The 14082-nt window shown below is 56.5% G+C and overlaps 1 protein-coding gene across 7 annotated transcripts in view; it reads left to right on the forward strand.

The window, feature by feature from the left end:
• ZNF532 (zinc finger protein 532) overlaps positions 1 to 10766 on the forward strand; it is a 72999-nt gene extending 62233 nt beyond the window's left edge. For 5 of the 7 annotated variants that reach the window (XM_055125422.1, XM_055125423.1, XM_055125420.1 and 2 more), the window contains 4 exons: positions 1576 to 1857; positions 4069 to 4181; positions 5635 to 5782; positions 8114 to 10766. In XM_055125422.1, coding sequence (XP_054981397.1) covers positions 1576 to 1857; positions 4069 to 4181; positions 5635 to 5782; positions 8114 to 8611 — 1041 coding nt within the window. In that variant the 3' untranslated portion in view covers positions 8612 to 10766. Of the gene's footprint in view, positions 1 to 1575; positions 1858 to 4068; positions 4182 to 5631; positions 5783 to 8113 lie in introns of all 7 variants that reach the window. The other 2 variants (XR_008628460.1, XM_055125424.1) reach the window with 2 other exon arrangements.
• The last annotated feature ends 3316 nt before the right edge of the window (positions 10767 to 14082 follow it).

Genomic DNA, 14082 nt, shown 5'->3' on the forward strand with positions numbered 1-14082 from the left:
GGCCCCTGGCACCCCCTGCGGTCCCCTGAGCACAGTGGGGTGTGACCCCCCCAAAATTAAAAAAATTAAAAATTAAAATAAAAATAAAAGGGGGAGGGGCTGGAGCAACAGCACAGCGGGTAGGGCATTTGCCTTGCACGCGGCTGACGCAGGTTCAATTCCCAGCATCCCATATGGTCCCCTGAGCACTTCAAGGAGTAATTCCTGAGTGTAGAGCCAGGAGTGACCCCTGAGCATCGCTGGGTGTGACCCAGAAAGAAAAATAAAAGGGGGAGCCAGGACCAGAGCGACAGTACAGGGTCAGGCACTCGTCTTGCATGCGGCCAACCTGGCTTTACTCCCTGGCACCCCATATGGTTCCCCAAAGCACCCTCAGGAGTGACCTCTGAGCACAGAGCTAGGAGTAAGCCCTGAGCACCACCAGGTATGGCCCTAAAACTTATAAAATGACAAACAAATCCAGGACCGGAGAGGTAGGGCCTTGGCCCGGTATGTAGCTGACCAGGGTCAATCCCTGCCACCCCTCAAGCTCCCCCGAGCCCTGAGCAAGGCGGGATGGCCCTCAAAATAATACATAAGATAATAAGCCATCATTACGGTTCTGTTTTTTTTCCTTCGTGTGAATCTGGTGACTGTGATGATTAATTTTTTTTTTCCTTTTGAGAGCTTGGAGGGTTTTATGAGACTTTAGAAATGGGGACAGTGGCAGATTATATTAACAGTGTACTGGGGCTGGAGTGATAGCACAGCGGGGAGGGCGTTTGCCTTGCATGCGGCCGACCCGGGTTCGATTCCCAGCATCCCATATGGTCCCCTGAGCACCGCCAGGGATAATTCCTGAGTGCCAGGAATTATAGAACCAGGAGTAACCCCTGAGCATCGCTGGGTGTGACCTAAAAAGAAAAAAAAATTATATTAACAGTGTACTTAGAAAGTAAAGGCCTTTGCTTTGATTTTTTTTTTTTCTTTTTCCATTTTGGGTCATACCTGGCGATGCACAGGGGTTGCTCCTGGCTCTTCACTCAGGAATTACCCCTGGAGGTGCACGGGGGACCATATGGGAATATGGGATGCTGGGAATCAAACCCGGGTTGGCATCATGCAAGGCAAACACCATACCCACTGTGCTATTGCTCCAGCCCCTCTTGCTCCCTTTTTAATGCATTGTGAGGAGCGGGCACTCAGAGAGCAGATCTGGCTTCCGCCAGCCCTGCCCATGGGGTACGTGGCTAGGCCCCGCGCTCACACGGGGGTCTCCGTTCCTGAGGGCACACACCATCCTCTTGAGAGGCTGGAAAGGTTTGCTCCGGAATTCTACAGTCCTTGGACCAAAAAAACATATTAAATTATCAGGAAAATCTAAAAACTGGTGGATGAAAGCATTAGGGCCCAAGGATCAGATCGGCCCAGACTTACCGGATATGGGTGGGGGGGGACCGGGCCAGCGGAAGGTGGAGCAGAGAGGAAGGAGCGTGGCCTCGTGGCCGTGCAGGCCGATGCCCGCCGCCCCGCGGTGCTGCCCGGTGCTCGCCGCAGTGATGTGTGACCACGCTCTCCTTTCCTTGTACGACACAGTCTATGCACGGCACGCTGAAGAGCATCGAGGGGCCTCCCAACCTGGGCATTAACCTGCCTTTCAGCATCAAGCCCACGACGGCCAACCCGGCGGCTCCCAGCAAGGAGGACGCGCGGCCCGTGAACGGGAAGGAGAAGCCGGAGAAGAAGTCCCCGTCGCCCGTGAAGAAGTCCATGGAGCCCAAGAAAGTGGCCAGCCCCGGGTGGACGTGCTGGGAGTGTGACCGCCTCTTCACGCAGAGGGACGTCTACATCTCACACGTGCGCAAAGAGCACGGGAAGGTGGGTGCCCGGCCGGGACCCGGGGCCGCGCCCTTCCAGCTCTCTCGGGCGGTGTTGCGTGTAATTGCCTCCCCTGCCTCCCCCAAGGTGGACATGAGATCGCTGTCCACATTGTCCTTGTGACCAGAGAACAGGAACTACAGTTAAAAACATTTGAATTAAAAAATAATTTTTTTTCCTCTTTTGGGTCACACCTGGAGATGCTCAGGGGTTACTCCTGGCTCTGCACTCAGGAATTACTCCTGGCGGTGCTCGAGGACCCATATGGGATGCTGGGAATCGAACCCGGGCCGGCCACATGCAAGGCAAACACCCTACCTGCTGTACTATTGCTCCAGTCCCTTGTTTTTTTTCTTTTGGGGGGAGGGGGTAGGGTTGTGGGGGCCACACTCTGCAGTACTCAAGGCTTACTCCTAGTTCTGTGCTCAGGGATCCTTGTTGTCAGGGATTAGGGGCCATCTGGGGGTACCAGGAATTGAAACCAGGTCAGCCACATCCAAGGCAAGGGTCCTACCTGCTCTGCTGTTACTCTGGCATCAAAAGCATTTGAGTCCTCATGTTTAGCCTTTAGATAAATAAGGAAAAGAGAAAGACAGTGAATGTTTGGAAAACTTCTGGTAGCATTTGTAGGACTTGCCTGCAACATGCTTCTCTTTCTCTTTTTTTAATTTTTTTTTTTCTTTTTGGGTCACACCTGGCGATGCACAGGGGTGACTCCTGGCTCTGCACTCAGGAATCACTCCTGGCGGTGCTCAGGGGACCCTATGGGATGCTGGGAATCGAACCCGGGTCAGCCGAGTGCAGGGCAAATGCCCTACCCGCTGTGCTATCACTCCAGCCTCTCTCTTTTTTAAAACTAAGCCTGGAGGGGCTGGAGCGATAGCACAGCAGGTAGGGCGTTTGCCTTGCACTTGTCCGACCTGGGTTCGATCACTGGCATCCCCATCTGGCCCCTGGGCACCGCCAAGAGTTAATTCCTGAGTGCAGAGCCAGGAGTAATCCCTGAATGTCGCTAGGTGAGGTCCTTGTAAAACAAAGTAATAATAATTTTTAAAAAGCAGGGGGATGGGGATGTCCTGCGCTTCTTAAGCGCAGCAGCAGCGCGCGAAAGTGCTGCGGGGGATGGACCCCGGGGTCCACCCGCCCTTCCCGCCCTTCCCGCGGCCCTACGGCCCCTGCCCCGCTAACTGCCCTTCGGACCTATCTTGCACCCCTGAGATTTCTGTCACCGGCTCAGAACGCTGCACAATTCTTGGCCTGTGAAAAGCAGCGTTTCTTGGCACATGGGACAGTGACTGGTCCTAGACTAGGAGGCGGGGGTTTGGAGAGAGGCTGGGTGGGATGGACTCGAACTCGGCCTCGCAGCTGCGCGCCCACGCGGATGCGGAGTGGAACTGCCGGGTGCGTGCGTGGGCGGGGAGGGGGGCGCGCACGCTGTGGCGCGCTCGCGCTGTGCAGAGGGGCTTTCGGGGGCCTGGCGGGGCTGGGGGGCGGCACCGTGCGCGCCTGGAATGCACGGTCGCCTCTTTGCTGAGTCGGCGTTCGGCTTCCCCGGATTTCAAGATTCGCTTTGAAGCAGAGGCAGGCAGCTCCGCCGTGCGGAATCCGGCCCCCGGGGTTGGATTCCAGTGTGGGCTGTGTTCCGTAGCCCTCCCGGGAGAAGGCAGGCGGCGGGGGCGGCGGGAGGAAGTTCCCAGCTGCTGGACTGCGGGGCCCGGGCCCCTTGAGTCAGCCGGTCCCCTCTGCCCGCCCCCCGGGCTGCCCTGGCACCTCTCCCCAGACCAGGCACAGCCAGGGCCCCTCGCCCCAGCCCCGCGCCCCTGCCTCTCTGCCCTACTGGCTGCCTTCCCGGACACCCCCAGTCACCGCCACTACTGCCCGTCCCCCTGGGCCTTTGTCCTTTGCCCGGACATACTCAAGTGTGCACACACTGATTAGGTGCTTACATGTACACTCACACGCTCGCACATGCGGACTCATGCGCACACACGAGGACTCCGTGACACACCTGTGCATCCCCCGGCAGGCTCTGGGACACACACGCTCCCCCCGTCCAGTTCCGTCACGTTTCTCTAGCAACAGTGGCTTGGTCACCCCGGCCGGTCAGGAGCAATCTTTGGTGCTGGGGTCTCCCGGCGCTGCGCTCACGTGGCTGTTCTCTGGCCTCTGTCCCGGCGCCGCGCTCACGTGGCCTCTCTCCTCTCGCCGCAGCAAATGAAGAAGCATCCGTGCCGTCAGTGCGACAAGTCCTTCAGCTCCTCGCACAGCCTGTGTCGCCACAACCGCATCAAGCACAAAGGCATCAGGAAAGTTTATACCTGCTCGTAAGTCGCGGGCACCGGGCCGGGGAGCGCGGGGAGAGGACGCGGTGCCGGTGGCCCCGTGTCTGGCCCCAGAGCGCCTCGCTGAGCTGGGTCCTGCCGCGCCGGGAAGCAGCCGTGCCAGAGGAGTGCGCGGGGCACCGAGAGCTCACAGTCACAGTCCGGCCCAGGGCCGCCAGTTGGGCACAATGACTGGCTTCGTGGTCCAGAGCGAGGCTGGGTCCCGGGCGGGCCACGCCCCCTCCCTCCGACAGGCCGGGTGGGAGCAGACACGTGGGCTCCCTGTCGCCCGCCCTGGGCTTTGCAGCTTTTCTGGGGGAAAATCTTCCTCCAGGGGCGGCCGCCCCGGCCTCGAGTGCGTGGGAGTAATGAGGTGCCCAGTTGAAGCGGGCAGGAACGAGAGGCCACATCACCGCGCTTGGTGTGTCACTCACCTGGACGCCAGGTGTGGGCCGCGTGGCTGGTGGCCCCGGGGACCCAGCAGGGGGTGGCCCCGAGTTGAGCCTGGCCAGGAGCATCGGGCTGAGGGGACTTTGGGAAGGAAACGGGGGAGAAGGTTCTGGGCCGCAGAGTGGGGAAGGAAGGCCTGGTGGATGTGGCAGGCTCGGGACAAAGAGGAGGAAGGGGGCAGGGGGAGAAGCTCATGCAAGGCAGGAGCGTGCCACGCTGCCCACAGAGGGCGAGGCCGTGGCCCGTGGGGCTTGGGGGCCGCTCCTCAATGCCGCAGTTTGAAGGCAGCGGCCGTGGCGCCCCCAGTCTCCTGCCGCTGTTCCCCGGGGGCCCAGAACCTACCTGCCTTCCCCTCCTTTGGGCGTTTCTGTTTCTCTTTTCTACTTTGGAGGGGGCGGGGCGCTTGGGTCGCACCTGCAGGTGCTCAGAGGGCCGAGAGGCACTGGGTCAGCCACACGCAAGGGCAAGGTCGGGGCCTTGACCCTGCACCCTCCCTCGGTGGCCCCGACTTGGTTTATTTTTATTTATTTTTTGGCTTTTGGGTCACACCCGGCGATGCTCGGGGGTTACTCCTGGCTCTGCACTCGGGACCAGTTGTGATGCGAGGGGTTCAACCCAGGTCGGCTGCATATAGGCCAATCCCTGCCCACCGTACCAACACTCTGGCCCCCAAAACCTTTTTTTTTTTTTTTTCCAAAGAAAGCAGCCCGCCTCTTGTTCCTGCCCAGCGGGCCCCGCTCTCACCCTGCTGGGGATTTGTTTATTTTTGTGTGTGAGCTCACAAGGCACGGCCAGGAGTGAGAGACTGGGGCCTGCCTGGGGGCAGGGGGCGGGGGTAGCCCACCTCCTCGTCTCAGCAGCACCCCGTGTCCAGGAAGCACAGGCCCCGGACAGCTGCAGGAGGGGGCCCAGGGGACACTGGGCTGGACCGTGGCGTCTCCCGTGCAGGGGTGGGGCCTGGCCCCGCGGCCCGCGGCTTACCTCCGTGACCCCCTGTGCCCCGCAGGCACTGCCCCGACTCCAGGCGCACCTTCACCAAGCGGCTGATGCTGGAGAAGCACATCCAGCTCATGCACGGCATCAAGGCGCCCGACCTGAAGGAGATGGCCGAGGCCACCACCGAGGACGACACCGAGACCAAGGAGGACACCAAGGTCCGTTGGGGCGGGGGCTGGGGTCGTGTTCTCTTCTCCCACCCACCCACCCCCCACAGGGCCGTCCTTGCTCCGCACTTTGTATTTTTTTTTTTTTATCTTGCTCCTTTATTGGAGCGTAACTGACCGCGTCCTTCCCTGAGCCTCTGTCTCCGGGGCTCCCGTGCTGTTCCTTTGATCAAGGGTCCGTCTTTGTTCCCGGACTGTACTGTTTCCATGGCTACCACCTCGCAGGCCAGTGTGAAGCTGGGGAGAGTGATGGTTGTGGAAGGGGCCCGGTGGGAAGGTCACGGGGCTGAAGCAGTAGAACAGCGAGGGATAGGGCAGCGGGGGGAGGGCATTTGCCGTGTACACGGCAGACCTGGGTTCAGTCCCCAGCATCCCGCATCTTGTGTGTTCCCCCCAAGCATCGCCAGTAGCAGTTCCTGAGCACAGAGCCAGGAGTAAGCCTGAGCAACGCTGGGATGACCCCAAAGCCCAAAACGAAAAAACAACCAGCGGGTAGGGCATCTGCCTGGCACGGGGCAGGCCTGGGTTTGGCCCCGGGCATCCCGTATTGCCCCCTGAGCCCACCAGGACTGGAATAACCCCTGAGCACCTTGGATTGTGGCCCCGGAAAACCAACAAAAAGGTCATGGTGCTTCCCAGTGGCTCCCTGGAGAGACCGTGTCGGGCCAGGCCTGCCTTCCCCTCAGACGGCGGGGGGGACCTGAGTCGGGCCCACGTGCCCCCAGGGGCAGGTCTAGCTCAGGCCACCTGTGCGGCGCGGCTGACCTGGGCCTGCTGGCTCTGGCTTTGAGCTGTGTGCAGCGTCCCAGAGACACGCCCCACTGTGCCTTCAGAGGCCTGCTTCCCTCTCTCTCTTAGATTTAATTTTTCAATTTTAATAAAAATTTTAAATTTCGGCTCTGTGCTTGATACATTTTTTTTTTTTTTTTTGCTTTTTGGGTCACACCCGGCAATGCACAGGGGTCATTCCTGGCTCATGCACTCAGGAATTACCCCTGGCGGTGCTCAGGGGACCATATGGGATGCTGGGATTTGAACCCGGGTCGGCCGCGTGTAAGGCAAACGCCCTACCCGCTGTGCTATCACTCCAGCCCCTTGATACATTTTTTTTTAATGCTAGCGTGTGAGGAATCTAATGTTCCGACACGAATCCCAGCACCCAGGTCCCACCCACCCCCGCCCGCCTCCTTCCTGGGCACATTGTGCAGTTGAACGACTGTCGCTGTGATTGGCTTGTGCCCCTCTTGGGCTGGCTGTAGGGTCTGGGTGGGTCTGAGCCCCTCCCCTGTGCCCACCCACATGTGTAGAGACCCCGGCCCCGGCCCTGGCCCTGTCATGCCCCCTTCTTACTTCCCTCGACCTGCTCATGATGTAATCTAGGGCCCCGCGTCGGAAGCGTCTTGTCCAAGGCTGAGCCCGGCCCAGGGCGCCTTCCTCGGTGAGCCTTTCCCTGGAGCCCTGCAGGAGATGCAGTGGACAGGCCACCGGGCAGGGTGTAGTTCAGGACCCGGTGTGGGTGACGGGGGCCCGTAGGCAGGGCCTGGGACAGGGAGGGCTGTCCCTTTAGCCGACGTGTTCGGAGACCACCAGGGGGGTGGACTTGGCGTTGATGAGGTTCCCACGCTCTGCGGAGGGAGCACGGCCACAGGGAGTGACCATGTGCCGCCATGTTCTTTCTTTCTTTCTTTCTTTCTTTCTTTCTTTCTTTCTTTCTTTCTTTCTTTCTTTCTTTCTTTCTTTCCTTCCTTCCTTCCTTCCTTCCTTCCTTCCTTCCTTCCTTTCTTCCTTTCTTTCTTTCTTTCTTTCTTTCTTTCTTTCTTTCTTTCTTTCTTTCTTTCTTTCTTTCTTTCTTTTCTCATACCTGGCGATGCACAGGGGTTACTCCTGGCTCTGCACTCAGGAATTCCTCCTGGCGGTGCTCAGAGGACCCTATGGGATGCTGGGATTGAACCCGGGTCGGCCACGTGCAAGGCAGACGCCCTCCTCGCTGTGCTGTCGCTCCAGCCCCAACGTTCTCTTTCTAGGCCCATGACTCCAGCTCTTCCCCATCATCGTCCCCTCCCCATGCTCACCCGGTCACTCTGCCTCCTCCCCCTCCCCCGCCTCAGTCCCCAAGTGCGCAGGCAGCGGCCCGACTCGTGACCTTTGCGGCTCTCTGCACCTGGGCTGGTCCCCTGCGGCATCTGTGTCCCCCCACCCCCTCCGAATTCTCATCAGGCTGAGCCGGCACCCCGGGAACTTGCTCCCGGTCCCGCACGCCCGGTGGGTTTCAGCCGTGCCCTAACGCCCTGTCTCCTTTCCTCCCCCCCCCCCCCCCCGAAGGTGCCGAGCCCCAAGCGGAAGCTGGAGGAGCCGGTCCTGGAGTTCCGGCCGCCGCGCGGCGCCATCACGCAGCCGCTGAAGAAGCTGAAGATCAACGTGTTCAAGGTGCACAAGTGCGCCGTGTGCGGCTTCACCACCGAGAACCTGCTGCAGTTCCACGAGCACATCCCGCAGCACAAGTCCGACGGCTCCTCCTACCAGTGCCGCGAGTGCGGCCTGTGCTACACGTCGCACGGCTCGCTCTCCCGCCACCTCTTCATCGTGCACAAGCTCAAGGAGCCGCAGCCCGTGGCCCGGCAGAACGGGGCGGGCGAGGACAGCCAGCCCGAGCTCGCGGCGGGCCCCGGCGACGACGAGGCGGCGGGCGGCGGCCCGTCGGACAGGAAGTGCAAGGTGTGTGCCAAGACCTTCGAGACGGAGGCGGCCTTAAACGCGCACATGCGGACCCACGGCATGGCCTTCATCAAGTCCAAAAGGGTGAGCTCCGCGGAGAAATAGCCGCCGCCGCCGCCGTGCCATCACCCCCCCGCCCCGCCCCGGCACCAGGCAGGTTCTTTCAGACCAAAACCCGCCCGCAGTGTGACGGCGCTGGCGGACCCACCCGGGATGTCGCGACTCAGCCTCCCCCCCACGGACCTCCTACACCTCATCGTGTGTATCCTCAACACTAAGTATTGAAAAAACCAGTATTTGAGTTGCAAAAGAGTTTGTATATATTCAAAGGAATAACTTTTTTATACTCTTTGTTACATGTTTGTATCTGTATCTAGTGGGAAATGTTTTTTTAGATTTATTTTTGTGATTTTTTTTGTTTTTGTTTTTGTTTTTGTTTTTTTAACCTTTCCCGGTTAGAATTTTGCTGTTCTGTTTTGGTGGGTGTTTTGTTCGGCTTTTGTTCTTGTTTTTCAGTGTACCGTTTCTTTCCAAGTTTTTGTTCCACAAGCCGTTTTCTCGAATCAGAGAAACCATTTGTCTGTTACAGATTTGAATGGGTCAGACTGAAGTACGGGCTCAGCTAAGGCCGGGTTTTTTTGTTGTTGTTGTTTGTTTGTTTGGTTTTTTTTTTTTTTTAAGTGTTTTTAGCATTCACTTAACTGTCGTAATCGTGGGTCTCAGAAACACTTAGGGACTTTTTAAGTGTCTTAGCACTCTCCTCAATGTGCCTGCTCCAGTGCCCTCCGGCACACGGCCGCCCGCGGCCTGCCATGCCCACCCCAGCCACCGGCAGGTAGTTTGTCCCCACCGACAGCGGGTGGAAACCTCGGCCAAGACCCAAGACTGCAGGCGGACTCACTTACCTCCCTCCTGGAATGGGAACGAAGGGTGCACGGCCAGGGCCGAGGGCTCCCGGCCGCCACTTGACACCCCACTGCCAGAGCTCCAGGGACGAGCAGCGAAAGGGCTGGACTATGGGGACAGTCACGACCGGTAGATTTGTACCGCCACGATTTTTTCCCTGTCATTTATTAACTCACAAAGACGCACCTGAAAAATATCAAGTATTTCTCTAGCTCTTGACAGAAAAAAAAAAAACCAAACATATATATATATACACATATACATGTATACATACATAGGCACATATGTATGTATGTATATGTATCACAGTTGACTTAACCCTGTGCTGAGGAAAGAGTTGGCGTTTCCTGTTCTGGGTGCTACTGCTAAACGTCCTGGTACTTAAGAGTTGGGGTGTCTGGCCCCCCCTTCCGGCACGGACTTAGCGATGCGGTCTCGCCGACCCCACACTGAGCCACACCCGAGGTCAGCTCTGTCCTTCCACCGAGAATGTCCTGTCGCCATAGCTGTGCTGCGTGGAAGACCAGCAGGGGGACGCTCCTGTCCTGTCCATGTATGTATCGTCCTCTGGAAGACCTCTGTGTTTTGGTTTTCTCGTGTGTGTGTGTGTATGCGCGTGTGTGTGCGCGTGTGTAAGAGAGAGAGAGAGAGAGTGTGCGTGTGTGTGAGTGCGTGTTATGTGTGTCTTTTCTTTGCCATTTTATATCTTGTATTTATCCCGGAACATGTTTTGTACTGTTTTTTCTTTTTTTTTTTTTAAGAAAAGAGATTCTGTTGTGTATATAGAGATACTTGCATGATATACTGTGCTCGCCGTGGCCCCCTCAGAAGCTCCGCCGAGCTCCACCGCGCGCCTCCCTGTACTCAACACATTTCAGATGTAAATAAAGGCGGGACCTCTGGCCCCTGGCCGCCTGTGAGCGAGTCTTTGTCATCGAGGAGGGTCTCTGGAGGGTCTCTGGCGGCTGCGTGCTGTCGAGGAAGTGAGCGAGAGCCGGGGCCAGGGCCGGTCTCAGCGGCTCCCTCTGTCCGGCGGCACGGTCTGAGGGCGTGGCGGGCTCGGCATCACTTGGCCGGCGACGCGGTGGCTGACCCTCGTTCTAGTCAATACCCGTTTTGCTCTTCAGTTTGCGCCCGTAGCACTTTCTCCTCGTCTCTGCATTGAACCTTGCAATAAGCCCTGGGGTCTCACGGGCCCGGCTGTGAGCCCTTCTCGGCCTCCTCGCCGGCCGGCGGCCCCGCCGAGTGGAACCCGGCTCCTCCTGCTCTTCACACCAGTGCTCACCTCGTGTGTTTCTGTATATATTGAACAGATACTCAAGTTATTCACCAAATAAAAAGTATGTGTACAACATGGAACTAGAAGTTTCGTTTGTGGCCCTGTGACGTCCAGTAAATAGCCTGGAAATCGGTTGACCGAGAGGTGCTTGGTAGAATGAAAGAGGGTCTGTTCTATGCCCAGTTCAACAACCAAGAAAGCTTAAAAAAAAAAAAGAGCCAGAGACATGATCCTACAGGCAGGGTGCTTACCTTGCATATGCAGCTGACCCAGGTTCAATCCCCAGCACCTCATATGGTCCCCTGAGCACTGCCAGGGGTGATCCCTGAGTGCAGAGCCAGGAGTAAGTTGCAAGCACCTACAGAGTGGGACACACACACACACACACACACACACACACACACACACACACACACACAAAGGTGTGTGTGACAGTGGGGTGGCGGGTGGCTGGAGAGTGCAGCAGAAAAGCCACTTCTGCCTTGTTACTTTGCCAGTGAACAGTTTGATCCCCAGCACCGTATATGGTCCCCTGAGCACTGCCGGATGTGGCCAGCATTGATCCCCCATCCTGCCAATTCCTCCCAAATGCCCAGACATCCCCAGTGAAGGGAGAACTCCAGGACCTAGGGCAGCTCTGGTCCTCCAAGGAAACCCAGATGAAGAGCGCTGGCAAGTGGGAAGGTGGCAGGAGAAAGAACCTGGGCGCCAGCCAGGGAAGGGGGGTGTGGAGGAGGATGCCACGAGAAGCCGGGCGGCGTGGCAGGTGAGACAGACCAGTGTGGCAAGCCAGACTCCTTGAGTCCACACAGCCAACACCGGACAGGGCTCCATGTGGAAGCAGAGCGCCCACCCTGCCCGCTGACAGCCGGCACCATGCAGGGTGGATGTGGTCAAGGCAGGAAGTGGGGCGTAGCCCTGAGATCTTGGGGTACCGTTGGCTGCCGTTTAGGGAGATCCCGGGCTGACAGCAGTTGTACACTACGGGCTAAAGGTTTGTACTCCGGGTGTTTGGCGGGAAACTTTGGGACCTGGTTAATTGGCAGCACCGTTTAAGGTGGTCTGGAGTCTCGTGGAGTTAGACTGAGTTAGACCATGCAGGGGTTACAACCTTAAATATGCACAAGACATTTCTTGCTCACCATGGGTGGACTTGAGGCTCTTCCAAGTCTCCTGATCCCCTTACACCCTTAACCCCACGAAAAATTGCATAAGGTAAAAGGAAGCCCAGTTAAGTGCTCTGGCCCAGAGAATGACAAATGTTACATCTGCCATGCTAGCACTGTAGCACTGTCATCCCATTGCTCATCGATTTGCTCCAGCGGGCACCAGTAACATCTCCATTGTGAGACTTGTTACTATTTTTGGCATATCGAATATACCACGGGGAGCTTGCCAGGCTCTGCTGTGCATGCGAGATACTCTCGGTAGCTTACTGGGCTCTCTGAAAGGGATAGAGGAATCGAACCCGGGTCAGCCAGCAGTGTGCAAGGCAAACGCCTGCAAGGCAAACGCCCTACCTGCTGTGCTATCGCTCCAGTTCACATCTGCCATGTTACTGGCCAAAACCATTTGCCTTTTTTTTTTTTTTTTGCGTTTTTGGGTCACATCCAGTGCTGCACAGGGGTTACTCCTGGCTCATGCACTTAGGAATTCCTCCTGGCGGTGCTCGGGGGACCATATGGGATGCTGGGAATCGAATCTGGGTCGGCCATGTGCAAGGCAAATGCCCTACCTGCTGTGCTATCGCTCCAGCCCTGTCCAAAACCATTCCCATGGTCTTACCCAGTCCCAAGGAGGCCAGCGGAGCACGGTCAGATCATGCCCAGGATACAAATGTGAGCATTTGATTCAGAACTGTCGCCGATGTAGGTCATGACTGCTGGGCAGGATGCACCCCGGGCAGTGGCTGGCGAAGAACTTCCAATACAGCATTCCAGAGCAGTGGCTCGAGAATTCCATGTGGTAGGACACAAAGAATGATCAGCTTGGTCTGAACGTTTAAATACAGGTGATTTTTGTGTGCGTGTGGATTCCTTTTTTTAAAAAAAAACTTTTGAGCTTTAAAATTCAGATCTTAAATTCAAGTACAAGATTTCTTTAACAGAAGCACAGACGTCAACATTGGGTAGTTCCAAGCAGCCCTTTACAGCTGTGCACATTATGATTTAGTAGGTGGCTGCATGTTTTTTAAAAAAAAAAATCAGTTCTGGGGGATGGAGAGGGAGTACAGTGGATAGATCGTTTGCTGTGCACATGGTTGGCTGATCCAACTTTGGTTCCCAGCATCCGAGGTGGTTCCCCGAGCACTACCAGGAATGACTTCTGAGTTCAGTGCCAGGAGGAACTTCTGAGAACTATCAACTGTGGTCCTCCAAAGCCCCCAAAATTGAAAAAAAAAAATCAATTCTTCAGAAAGAATACTGAAGGGTAAAAGGATGTCTGAACTAAGAAAATGAAAAACACAGACCAGGAAATAGACCGTCTCATACACATTTCCTGCAGATTCCCAACTCCTACTCCCAACGGTTCCGGAGGGCAGCTGTTTCCCGGGTGGGGGTGGTTCTTCTCCCCAAGGCCTGCGAGCTGCTCAGTTTGGGCTCTTGAGTCAAAGGGGGAATTTCCGGTTGCAAACCAAGACCGAGACTAATAGAAAATATTTCATACTAATGTATTTGTCATGCTGTGGGCACTGGTTTTCAAAATAACTACTTAAAGAGGGCCGAAAAGAGGCTTGTTAAGGAACTGTATAAAATAGAATATGAATTTTTTTTTTTTTTAAAGCCACGCATCTATCCCAGAAAGAAAGGACTGGAAATAAAGGGTGTGACAAGTCTGGGGTGCTACAAATGCGATTAATACAGACACATACAGACACACTGCAAGTCAGATGCTGTAAAGACCCCCGGTGGTCGCTCTTGGTTTGAAGCACACTGTGCCTCAATTTTAAGTTTAGGTTACACAGATCAAATAAAGCCAATAGTCCGATTAATTGTAAAGCTTCGATCTAAAATTTAAACTGGAGCTGAGTGCTCCCAAGACAGACATACTGATGATACGTGCGTTTCCTTACACACTTGGCTCCCCGAAGGCCTGACTGTATACTTTGGGGGAGACCCCAGTCCAATCCTTGGCGTTGTGTGAGCCCCGAGCACCCCCAGGAGTGACACCGAGCATTGCCTGGTGTGATCACCCTACTCCTCTGCTTTTTGAGTCACACCCATCGATGCTCAGGGGTCACTCCTGGCACTGCACTCAGGAATTACCCCTGGCCGTGCTCGGGGGACCATATGGGATGCTGGGGATCGAACCCGGGTTGGCCGTGTGCAAGGCAAACGCCCTACCCGCTGTGCTATCATTCCAGCCCCCACCCTACTCCTCTGATTCCTCA

Source organism: Sorex araneus, chromosome 2 (assembly GCF_027595985.1).
Source record: "Sorex araneus isolate mSorAra2 chromosome 2, mSorAra2.pri, whole genome shotgun sequence".
In the NCBI taxonomy this organism is placed as follows: domain Eukaryota; kingdom Metazoa; phylum Chordata; class Mammalia; order Eulipotyphla; family Soricidae; genus Sorex; species Sorex araneus.